The sequence below is a fragment of the Panthera onca genome, chromosome D2, assembly GCF_046562875.1.
Source record: "Panthera onca isolate mPanOnc1 chromosome D2, mPanOnc1 haplotype 2, whole genome shotgun sequence".
Taxonomy (NCBI): domain Eukaryota; kingdom Metazoa; phylum Chordata; class Mammalia; order Carnivora; family Felidae; genus Panthera; species Panthera onca.
The window spans coordinates 70,942,991-70,955,050 of record NC_138349.1 but is presented as its reverse complement, the minus strand read 5'-3'; the positions used below and the strand labels follow the sequence as shown (position 1 = coordinate 70,955,050).

Sequence of the window (12,060 nt, the reverse complement as noted above, 5' to 3'; positions counted from 1 at the left end):
TCTCTACAACATTTCTTTTTTTTTTTTTTTTTTTTTTTTTAATTTTTTTTTTTTTTTAACGTTTATTTATTTTTGAGACAGAGAGAGACAGAGCATGAACGGGGGAGGGTCAGAGAGAGAGGGAGACACAGAATCTGAAACAGGCTCCAGGCTCTGAGCAGTCAGCACAGAGCCCGATGCGGGGCTTGAACCCACAAGCTGTGAGATCATGACCTGAGCCGAAGTGGGACGCTCAACCGACTGAGCCACCCAGGCGCCCCTCTACAACATTTCTGAGTTAAGCTGTCCTAATAGAGCAAGAATTCAGATTTCCTTCCTTCCGACGACGCTACGAACTATGGCAAATTATGCGTGTTTGGGAAGGGGTTTGAGAGATGACATGCCCTTCTCATGCTGACCCCCCACCCTCTGGCCAGCCACCCACGGCCTCTCGATACTGCCTTGGGGGATCCGAAAGACTAGAATCCCATCCCCAGCGGGCCTGTCTCTTCCAGGGAGTGGAGCCCCAATGCCGTATGCCTTTTCCGAGTTTTACCGCCCCGCGGAGACACGATGCGCGTTCAGTGTCCCAGAGTAAAAGAAAAATGCTGCGTGGTCAAAGCTACTCACCAGGTGTGGGAAAGCAAGCGGAGGCCCCAGGCCGACACACAGCTTAGTACTTACTGGTCATGTCTGGTGTCCGGGATGGCTCTGTCCATCCGCAGCTTATCACTTTCCACTTGGTTGAATTTGTTGCGGGCGTAGGGGTCCTGCCCGGAGCGGACCATTGTCCCTCCGACGTAAGCTTCCTGGTTAAAGTCCCGCCACCGCACTTTTCCTGAGAGAAAGAGCAGACAGAGGGTGTGGGACGAGGGGAAAATGAGAGCAGAGGCCAGCACACGCCACGTGAACGGTGCTACCAGAAGCCCACGGCTTTCTCTGATGGCAGTTTTCGTCCACAACCTAGCTGAAAACAGCCCAAGCGAGCATCGTCACGTGCCCAGATTGGAAAGCCGGATGCTGACAGTTTGCAACGAGACTCGGACCTCCTGTGTTGTCTAGTGAGCGATATTCTGTGCCAGCCAAGGTATCCGTAAGCATGGTTCCACACACACTTGGTAAGAAAGGAGATCACTACCTGCTTGTTGCACCTTTCCAGGGATTACGGTAAGGCCCAGAAGCATCCCAGATACGGTGAAAAAGATGATGTCCAAATTACACGCAAGGCTATCCTGTCGAGTCACATCGGGTGACACGAAAGTAAGTGTTTAAACGTGAAATGACAAAGAACAGGCGATCCCCACATCCCTCGGTGAGACGCTTCTCAGGGCTTCTTCTCGAAGCTGCTGCCACGTCTGACCCCACGAGGAGGTGAGAGGAACCAATCCTAGCACGGACACCTCCTAGCACACGTTTCAAGAGGGAATGGGGCCCAGGTGACCTGTCCATGCGTGGGTCAGCCCTGACTCGTGATCAGATTAGCTGCTGCCACTCTAGAAGGCCAAGCAGGAGGTTCTCCAAGAACACGACAGCGGAGTGGGGAGTTTGTACTGGGACCCGGGGTAGGGGCAGTACTGGCTGTAGCTGGATCTAGAGGAAAGGGCACTGCAGGCTGGGGCGAGGCTGGGCAGGCCTGGGCATCATGAACGCAGACCCAGAGACACAGCAAAGGCATCAGTGCTCAGAGGGAAAGACAGAAGGAAAGGCCGACTCAAGGCAGAGAGAATATTCAGGACTTGAAGTTTGCCCTGGCTTTTAGACCCCTGTCTACCGCTTGCTACCTTTATGATCTTGGGTAGGTTTTTTTTTTTATTTTATTCTTTGAAATAAGAGTTTCCTAAAGATCAATGAACTTAAAACAATGAAAAAAGGTTTTTCGTGAGGACTGAATGGCCTACGATGTGCCAGTTTGGTAGGTGTAGCAAACTTGAACCAAACTCAAAAAAAAAAAAAAAGAAAAAAGAAAAAAGAAAAAAGAAGAAGATTAACAAACCTGTCCCTAGGAAGCTTATGAAAGTCCCAATGGTCACAGTGCTCTGAAGAAAAGGCATTAAGGGGCAAATAGTTCTGGGGTCGTTTTCTGTGGGGTGTCTGATAGGGGCTCTAATGTCCGAGTAGACACCCAAAGGGAGGGAGTGGGCCACGGAGCCCTCTGGGAACAGTATAGGAAAATGCTCAGGGAACTGCAGTGCAAACGCCCTGGGGTGGCAGTGAACTACCTTACCCCATTCAGGACCGGCCAGGAAGCCAGTTTAACAAAGAGTGAGGTGCTGGCCAGAGACGTGAGAGCAGGCCTGTTGACAGCTACCCACAACAGGCACATGTGTGCAGGCCACAGGTCTTCTGCCTCCTGTCAAACGCTGGGCTGTTCCGTTAAACTCAACAATACCTACATGCGTGCTTTTCCAACATGGATCTCTCCGCGTCCAATCAAAGGCACGTCCCGTTTCTTTCTCTGGTTCAGAGATGAGGAAACTGAGATTCGGTTACATGAGATCTGTTCAAGGCCATAGAGTAAATTTTCTATCTACAAGCTCATCTGTTTCTTGCTGCGATTGTCCCGCGAGGTCAGAACCCCCATCTCATCACAGCTGGTTGCCGTGGAAATGATGCTTGGGGTCACAGAGGTCCAGTCTCTCAAATGGAAAAGCAGTTTCAAAACTCACGAGCTCCCTGGCTATGACGACGCTGTGCCCCCGAAAAATGTCTGGTTAGGTTATGGGAGCTGGCCACAGTGTCAGCGTTTTCTTCCGCCTAAAATAAAACGTTTCCAAAACACCTTTTTGGAAACATGTCTTTCATGCTAGGGCAACCCTGGAAATACTTCTGGATCCTCCTCTCTCCCCACCTTTCTGCCTTCACCCTCACAGACTCTTGAGGATAGGGAAGAAAAAAACCACCCATCTGTGCTTGGACTAACACAAATCAGAGCCTCAGCTAAGATCTATGTCTGCAGTACTCACTACGGAATCCAAATGAGCCGGTTCCAACTCATGTGTAAAGGCCTGAATATTCGTTACTACCACGAGGCACCAGGAACCGTGGAGCCCCAGCCACAACCAGAGAAGGGACCGTCACCCAAGAGAAGTTCTGTCTGTCACTCTGCTTATGCTCTCCGTGACCGTCACCTGGAGCGCTGGGGACAGTAAGAAGGGAGTCAGCTTACTCCTGGCCTGGTGGGGCAAGGCTTCTGCTGAGTTCCTGGGGCTTCAATCCCACCTATAGATCTCCTTGTAATAGAAAACCTTCCCCCCTTCTAGAAAAGACATGAGTACAGCAGAGGGTTTTACGGGGTTCCTGATGCCGGGTGACTGTGGGGACTTGGCCCCAAGCCATTGGTGTATACGAAGTGTGGACTATATGCTAGGCATTGTGTTGGCTCCTGCAGATACAGTGAGCGAAAACAGACCTGATGCCTGCCCAGTGGAGGTCATGTTCTAGGAGATGGAGGGAGACAGATAATAATAAAATGACTATACCGAATCACTGTCTCATTAACAACCGAGCTAGGTGTTCTGATACTAAGAAATGTAGTTCTACGGAGGCACCTAACAGAGGAAACTGATGTAGACAGGGGGAGTAGGGAAGGCTTCCCCCGGGGAAGGAATATTTGAACTGAGAAGTGAAGAATGAGTAGGAGTAATGTAGGAGAAGCCACCCTCCAAAGACTGCAGGAACCCCCTCTGAAGCAGCCCACAGTGACCCCTTCCGACTTGGGAACATCTTCCACGGGACCCTTGTGGACTCTGCCTTGCCTTGGGACACTTTTCCCAAGGCGTGCGACCATTTTACTGGAGACAGGTTATAACTGGTTTTTCTGTCACGGAAGTTCAGCAGTATGTCAGAATACGGCAGGGACTCTCAAACACGTTTGACTATGACACACATTTTATATCATGTCCCCGACACGTGAACACACATACGTAGGCACACAATTGAAATGAAGGTTTCAGCCTTCCTCTGTATGAACAGATGGATCCATTTGACCTGTTTTTCTTACGTGGGTGCAGCACCACAAAAGTGGCTTCATGCTCGAATGATGGGTCACACCCCATAATCTGAAAACCACCGGGCTAAAGAACCGTTATAGAAATCAGTTCTGTATTCTATAGAATTCCTAGGGCTGGAGCCACCCAGAGAGCAGAGGCAGGAAAGAGAGAGCATGGCTCTCAGAGGGCATGCGTGCCCCATCCCCACCCGGGCATTAGGGGAAGCAGCCGGATGCAGAGACAACGGAACACGCTGGGCCTAAGTTACAGGTTGGAGGGAAACAGTCAAAACAACACGTACAAAGTCTGAAGAGCCTGACTTTTAAAAAATGCCATCCATAAATCATCGTGTACTTCTTTCACGTTAAAGTTTTTAGAAAGTGCATTGGAAATTAAGAGCTTTAGAAAACGAACAAACAAAAAATACACGAACACCTACAGACGGTGAACTTGGCTAGCTAGGCAGAAGCAGAGGCCATGAAATACCCCAAAGATATAAAACTGTACAAGAAAAGGGGGTGCCTGGGTGGCCCTGTCAGTTGAGCGTCTGACTCTTGATTTCAGCTCAGGTCATGATCCCAAAGTCGTGGGATCGAGCCCCGCATCGGGCTCTGTGATGAGTGTGGAGCCTGCTTAAGAATCTCCCTCTCTCTCTCTCTCTCTCTCTCTCTCTCTCTCCCGTTCCACCCCCTCCCCTGCTAGTGCTTTCTTGCTCTCTCTCTAAAATTAAAAAAAGAATTTTTTTAATTAAAAAAAACAAACAAAAATCTTTGCAGGAGAAGCCAGAAAGCAGCTCCATCACCAAAGACCATAGAAAACCACCTGCGACTAAAGAACACAAGAGGAGAAAGTGGGCATTATCCTAAGAACGCCTGGGAAAATTGTTTGCTTACTAAATGAGTTATGAGAGTATTTAAGAAGAAATCGATTTCTGGACGACAGACAGATTCTCTGAGAAGGAGGAGCCGTGCGGCCCCATGAGTGTGGAAACCTAGGCTTCTGTCAAACAGACTCTTCCCAAAGATTCCTGCGCGGGCGGGACAAGCCACCTGTCTGGACCTCGCGCTGACTTATGGGGCTGGGTGAGGATCCCCACCCGATTCCAGATTCCAGTCCTCTGGCAGCCTCCCTGGGTCCCCCGTTCCCCTCTGTGAACAGCACAGCCGGCTCAAGCCTTCCCTGTCCTTCAAGGTCAAGCTCCTCTGAGAAGTAGGATCTTTGGATCTGCCCCACCCCCAATGCCTGCCACAGGCACACCCCCTCCCCTCCCCTCCCAGCTGGACTGGGAAAGAGTTCCTCACCGGAGGGCCAAACCTCCTGTTTTGTTGCTAGTTCTTACCCACAGACGCCAGCACGGGACGCACACCGCATGCACGAAGACTGGCCAACCCTACAGGTGGTCTCCACCTGGGTCCAAGGCACCCGAGACTGATCCTAAAAAAGCACCCCAAATCCTGCACGCTGCTCGGAGGAACCCAGCCTCATACCGGCTCTCAGGGGTGGCATCGCGGTGCGGACACCCGCATCTGAGAAGCGCTCTCCGCCTGTGCTGGACAGCGGCTTTTCTGTTCGTCTGGCTGGCGGCGCTGCCCTCTGGAGCCTGCTGGTCAGATCACGGGTCCCAGTGCAGAGAAGCTGAGGACGCGGGGTTAACAGCGGTCCCATGCCAACCCCCGGGACGGATGGGGCTTGGAGGCCCACAGCCAGCGTTCACGGAACACAGGCCGAGGAGCAGGGGCCCAGGGGTGAGTTCAGCTCACCCACCCTTCCTGAGCCTCTAGTCTGTATGCAATCAGAACATTCTGCCTCTGAAGTTGTTACAAAAAATGATAGTGATGACAGCGATAATAATTCCTAAGCCACTGACGACCGTCCAAAATGAACTGGCTTAGTAGGAGGAACGGCTAAACGCAAACACAATTACCTCCACTTTGCGGGTGTGGCCGCCTCACTTGGGAGGGTCGCCGGGAGCTGCTGAGCCCGTCCAGCCCCTGCCCCTCCAGGGGGGTGTCCCACCTCTGCAGCTGACCCTGAGAAATGAGTGGGAAGCACTGCAGGGGATCCTCGTCTGCCAAGGTTCCTGTGGGCACCTGCCCAGGTGAGCACAGGCCGGAACGTGCAGGCCAACAGAGTCCACACCTCCCTGCTGCCCACGAGCACCTTCTGCCTCTGATCTTAGGGAGAAGGGGGCCCGTGGCCAAGTTCATCTAAGTCTGTGCCTCCGTCCTTCCATTCCCATCTGCTGTGCCCAGGAAACACGTGGTGAAAATAATAAACACAATGTCGTTCTCCGCTTGCTTCAGGCAGGGGAACCATGTCGATACCATCACATTTCAAAGGTGGGGCGGCGGAGAGGGGAGAGAAGCATGGCTGTCAGTGACAGGAAGAAGAGTCAAGAACACGGAAGTTCTGGCGGCCTATTCTCAGATCATACTTGTTTTACTGTCGGTCACGTCGTGATCGGCGAGGCCCCTCAGTGTCTCACTTGAGTGGCTTCGGAATTTCTCAGGGGGGACATCCCAGGGGCGTAGGCAGGAAGTACAGTGCTGAGCAGCCTATCTTCCATTCCTCGGGGTGCCCCCCCTGTCCTGCCCCCTCCCCACCCTGAGGCCAGCTGCAGACGGAGATGCCACCCTTCTGCCCAGAAGGGGAAGGGGAGGGAGGGAGAGGGTCTCCCTGTGAAGGCCTTGTGTGCGTGGGACAGGGTGGGGTGGGTTTCCCGTGGAGCCCCAGAACCCATGGTGTCACATCTTATGGCTGGAAGATTCTATTTTTTTTCTTGAGAGAGAGAGAGAGAGAGAGAGAGAAAGAGAGAAAGAGAGAGAGAGAGAGAGAACACTCGAGTGGGAGAGATGGGCAGAGAGATAGAGAGAGAGAGAATCCCAAGGAGATTTCACACTAAGTGTGGAGCCTGATGTGGGGCTCGGTCTCATGACCCTGGGAATCATGACCTGAGCAGAAATCAAGAGCCAGAGGCTTAACCAAGTGAGCCACCCATGGGCCCCACGAAAACTCCCTTTTAAGGGGCATCTCAGCCTTTTGTTCCTGCTAACATTTGCAGTCCTGGGGAACTACTCAGTTCGTAAGACAGCCATTCTATTTTGGGCAAACTCACTGTAAGGAAGTTCTTAATTCTGGAGAAAACATTCACTGCCTTCTGTTTTCCCCAAGCTGGGTGAAATGGGCCAGTACGGAGAAGACGCCAAACCCTGAGCGAGTGAGCACACATAAAGGAATGTAGCCTCTGTCCTCGAGCTGTATATGTCATTAGTGGGAAAGGGATGCCAACAAGTGGTGCGGACAAGGAGTCTATAATCCAGGGACAGGGGCTCAGAAAAGTCCCCAGAGAAGGGGCATTTGGGCTGGGTCTTGAGGCACGAGCAGAAGTCTGACGCACGGAAGGGCTGTGTGGGAAGACGCAACAGGATGGAGGGAAGGATGTGTGAAGACAGGGGTGACAGGAGAGGAGAAGGCCAGTCCGTGCCCAGCCCCGAGGCTCACCCCTGGCTCAACTGCTCAAACTATAGTCCACGTTCTGGGGAGCACAGAAGTTTCGAGCGGGTGAGGGCCGATCAAATTTGCACTCCAGGAATACGATTCTGGCCGCAAGAACAAGGACAGACGCTCAGAGGGGGAACCTCCAAGGTAAAGACGTAGACGATCCCCCCAAATCACCTGCCCCCTCAGCTCCCTGCTCAGGAAGACCCTGCCTGCACCCGAGGATGAGTCCCGGGTCCCCACAAGCACATCTTTTCTCCTCGAAGCCCAGCCCTCGTGGACCCCGAACCTGTGAGGGACTCGGCTCACCCAGTGCAAGGTAGGGCTGCTTCTCAACATGGCCACCACCTCCCAGAGGCCCTCCCGTGTGTCCGCAGCTGTGGCCTCGTCCTAGGCCATGCCTCTTCCCTCTTCCTCACACATGACTCCATTCCAGCCACAGCTTTTCCACAGACCTGCTCACAGAGGGCCTTGAAAGTGCTCCCTAACCCTCTAATAATTTAACTCCGAATTCTGCCGAGGACGGGGCCCAAGTCCACCCCTGAAAACAGAGATGACCGCATATGCCCCGTCCTCCCCCAGGAATTGCAGACAGCCGTGGGTCCTCGCACACCTCTTCACCCAGCTGAGCCCACAATATCCTACTAACGCATCGGTGCCCTTTTCCGAGTGAATATCAGTGTCTATCGAAAGGCGATGGAAACTGAATGGAAACTGACGAGCTCTGCACTCTCTCCTTGATGCCCTGGCTCTGAGCACAGAGGGTGGATGGAGTGGGGGCTGGCCCTACTCTCCGGCCCATCCCCCAGCCCCGGTGCACCTTGCACCCGCTCTCTTCGCTGCCTGGTTTCTTTGCTCTTTTTCCTCTCCGCTTCTAGGCAGGGGCCTCAAATCTGCCACACGGTGCATGTTGAATAGCGCCAAGCAGTATCCCGCAAATCCCTTCTACGGCCTGGCCACCCCCCGAAGCCTCGGCTTGTCCTGTCGCCCCTCTCACGGATCCGCGGTGCAGCTGGAAACCTGGCCCTCCTCTGCTGCCCGCCCGCCTGCCAGATCCGGTCTCTGCTGGGAGCAGAGGCCAGTCCAGGGAAGGGCCGGCTACTTCCCACCGCCCCCCACTCCCCGCACCCTCGGGTTGACCTCCGAGGCCTGCCAGTGTGGGCTAGCTGAAGGGCACGGTCCCCTTCTTGCCTTCTAGCACAAGAAACAGTGTCTGGAGACGGGGGAGAGTGAGGCCCGGGGCAACCGCCTGCTGGGACAAGAGCCCGGGCCTGAAGGGAAAGATCAGACCCTCATGAGTCTCGGCTTGAGGGCCCCGTGGGGAAGGGGTCCCTAGGGTTGGCAGTGAGAAGACACTTCCAGCCACCTGTATGTGCTGGTCCATGCCTCAGACACGTACGTGCCCGCTCTGTGCCAGCCGTTACCACAGTGCTCCTCCCCTGGCCACACACACCTCAGCCCCAACGATTTCTTTCGTTTTCTGTTCCCGTCTTTTTAATTTTTAAAAATGTTTATTAATTTTTGAGAGGCAGAGAGAGAGCGTGAGCAGCGGAGCGGCAGAGAGAGAGGGAGACACAATCCGAAGCAGGCGCCAGGCTCCGAGCTGTCAGCACAGAGCCCGACGCGGGGCTCGAACTCACAGAGGGTGAGATCATGACCTGAGCCAAAGTCGGACGCTCAACTGACTGAGCCACCCAGGCGCCCCTGTTCCCATCTTTGACTTACGTGTTACACCTGCCCACTGACATTCTTCTGTTACACCTGCCTCCTTCACAGGACAAGCTTTGCAGCCTCAAGTTTCTTGAATCCAGTTTCTTCTCTCCCTCCTAATCCCCCCAAGCAGCCTCCTGAGCTACTTCTAAAAGCTTTTCCCAATCTTCTTCTTCCTAGTTGAGGGTTAGCAGTCCACCCGCCACACACACATGCCCCAATCCAATCCACACGGGAGGACAGCAGGGCACCCCGCGGGCAGAGAGACCAGCTGGTCCTCATAACCATGCATGGTCCACGGGGCCCAGACGGAGGCTGCAGGCGGGACAGGTGCTGAGGTCCATAGGGGGGAGCCCCCTGCTCTGTGGCCTGAGGTCGGGGCCCGTTCCAGCTGGTGCGGGGGTCCTAAGTGCCACCCAGGACAGCATTTCCACGGGAAAGCTCATTCTCGTCTCCTAAATAACCAACCCTACAACTGATCTTTTGGAAAAGACACTTTTAGAGCCAGGGAATTGCTCGCATTTGGAGGACTCGTTCAGTTGTTCGTTTCAGTTTAAAAGAATACATTTCCAAACCATGCCATTTCTTTCTTAAAAGTTTTTCCCCTAGGCCTCATCTTTAAGGAAACAATGACCTCCATCTATGCAAATGAACTTCCAAAGGGTTAACTTCACAAAACGTGTGAAAGCCCAAGTGCTGACATGTGCCCCCAGGCACCGGCCTGTCGTCCACACTCACAGGCCTACGAGGGGAAGGAAAATGACGTGGCTGATGCGGGTCCCACCGGGCCAGCGGGTCCCACCGGGCCAGCGGATTCGGGTGGCTGGAGACTTCTGGATGCTGCGGTATCATGGCCGTTCCGCAGTGCCTCACTCAAATCCTCCCTGGGAAGGACGGCTTAAACAAACTGAACGCTAGTCTGTATAAAACAGAGCCGCTTCCTCCCGGAAAGCAGCCAAGAAGGGAAACAGAATGTATTTTACATCAAAGGACAAAGCTCTCAGATTTATTTTGACCTCCTGGTTGATCTCAAACGGAATGTAGTTTTACTGTGCTTCAAAGAAAACAAAAATTCTTCCTATTTTTCCTCTAGAAGGTCATCATGCTACCAGATGAAGGAAGAGAATGGGTCAGGGCTAGGATCACAGACAAATGTGTCCATTTAAATGACAACGACACGTAAATGACACTTTATGCTCATTCTCCCTCTATGTGACAGTGTCTAATTATGAATAATTTGGTTTGATGTCCATGGTCTCTCCTGATCATCTCTTCCATCCCGAATATTAGTACAAGTATCAGAGTGAAGAGAACCGAAGCTGATACACGGGTGGGAAAGTCTCTTCACCAAGACCCCTGTCCTCTAAGGGGCGCCCAGGCAGCTTGGTCAGTTAAGTGTCTGACTCTTGATTTCGGCTCAGGTTAAGTGTCTGACTCTTGATTTCGGCTCAGGTGATGATCTATCTCGTGGTTTGCGAGCTCGAGCCCCTCGCGGCGCGCGGACAGGGCAGAGCCTGCTTGGGATTCTCTCTCTCCCTCCTTCTCTCTCTGCCCCTCCCCTGCTCATCTCTCTCTCTCTCTCTCAAAATAAATAAACACTTAAAAATAATAATAAAAGAGGCACCTGGGTGGCATTAGTCAGTGAAGTATCTGTCTGATTCGGCTCGGGTCATGATCTCATGGCTTGTGGGTGCGAGCCCCACATCGGGCTCTGTGCTGACAGCTCGGAGCCTGGAGCCTGGAGCCTGCTGGGGATTCTCGGTCTCCCTCTCTCTCTGCCCCTCCCCCGCTCACGCTCGGTCTCTTTCAAAAATAAACATTAAAAAAATGTTTTTCAATACTAATAAAAAAAAAAAAAACCCCTAGCATCTAGCCACCGCTTATAAGTTTCCAATGACGGGGAAATCATTGCTTCAAAAGCAGCCCGTTTCATCAGACAGCTGGGATTGTTGACATCGGCTTCCTTATACCGTAACAAAAATTGCTTGCCTGTAACTTTCACTCTCTGGAGTCTCAAAAAAAAAAAAAAAAAAAAAATTAGTCTTCAGCCTCTTTTGTATGGCTGCCTTCCAAATATTTGGACATCACGATTCCATTTTCCCCTCCTAGGCCCTTCCGTAGAAACATCCAGTTAATTGAAGTGCTCCTCATCAGATGCTGTTTCCGGCCCCCTCACCGTCTGAGTCATCATCATCATCTGGGCCTGCTCTAACTTATGAGCGACTCGGAAAACCCTGTGCCCGGAAGGGAACGGGATACTTCAGGGGTGGCCTGTCAGCACACACAGCGCTAGATGCCATCCAGATTGTTCTGGATGCCGTACTTCTACCTAGTCAAGCTTAAGCTCATTCTACTTTATTTAAAAAAAAAAATTTTTTTTAACGTTTATTTATTTTTGAGACAGAGAGAGACAGAGCATGAATGGGGGAGGGTCAGAGAGAGGGAGACACAGAATCCGAAACAGGCTCCAGGCTCTGAGCTGTCAGCATAGAGCCCGACGCGGGGCTCGAACTCACGGACCGCGAGATCGTGACCTGAGCCGAAGTCGGCCACTTAACCGACTGAGCCACCCAGGCGCCCCAAACTCATTCTACTTTAATAGCTCTATCACACTTCTGGCTGCTGACCTGATCTGTGGCCTCGCTTTTGCTTTGCTACTTGTTGGAAGGTGGGGGGAAAGGACGTTAGAAGGTTTGTTTTCCGATGGCGGCTGACATGCAAGGAAATGGTTCCCCCTGGAAGACCATTTGGCGATTAAGATGGAAAAAACCCTTAAATACACGCACTGCCATTGACCCTGCGGTTTCAGTTTTAGGAATTTATTTCAAGGAAGTAATTAAGGGATCCCAAGAGTCACCTCAGAAGATATTCGCTGGAAACCCTC

At 52.5% G+C, this 12,060-nt stretch overlaps 1 protein-coding gene across 4 annotated transcripts in view; it reads right to left on the bottom strand.

Moving 5' to 3' along the window:
- GALNT2 (polypeptide N-acetylgalactosaminyltransferase 2) overlaps positions 1-12,060 on the bottom strand; it is a 193,311-nt gene that overhangs the window by 68,119 nt on the left and 113,132 nt on the right. For all 4 annotated transcript variants that reach the window (XM_078434242.2, XM_078434240.2, XM_078434241.2 and 1 more), the window contains exon 3: positions 664-817. In XM_078434242.2, the coding sequence (XP_078290368.1) occupies positions 664-817 (154 nt within the window). The remainder of the gene's footprint in view (positions 1-663; positions 818-12,060) is intronic.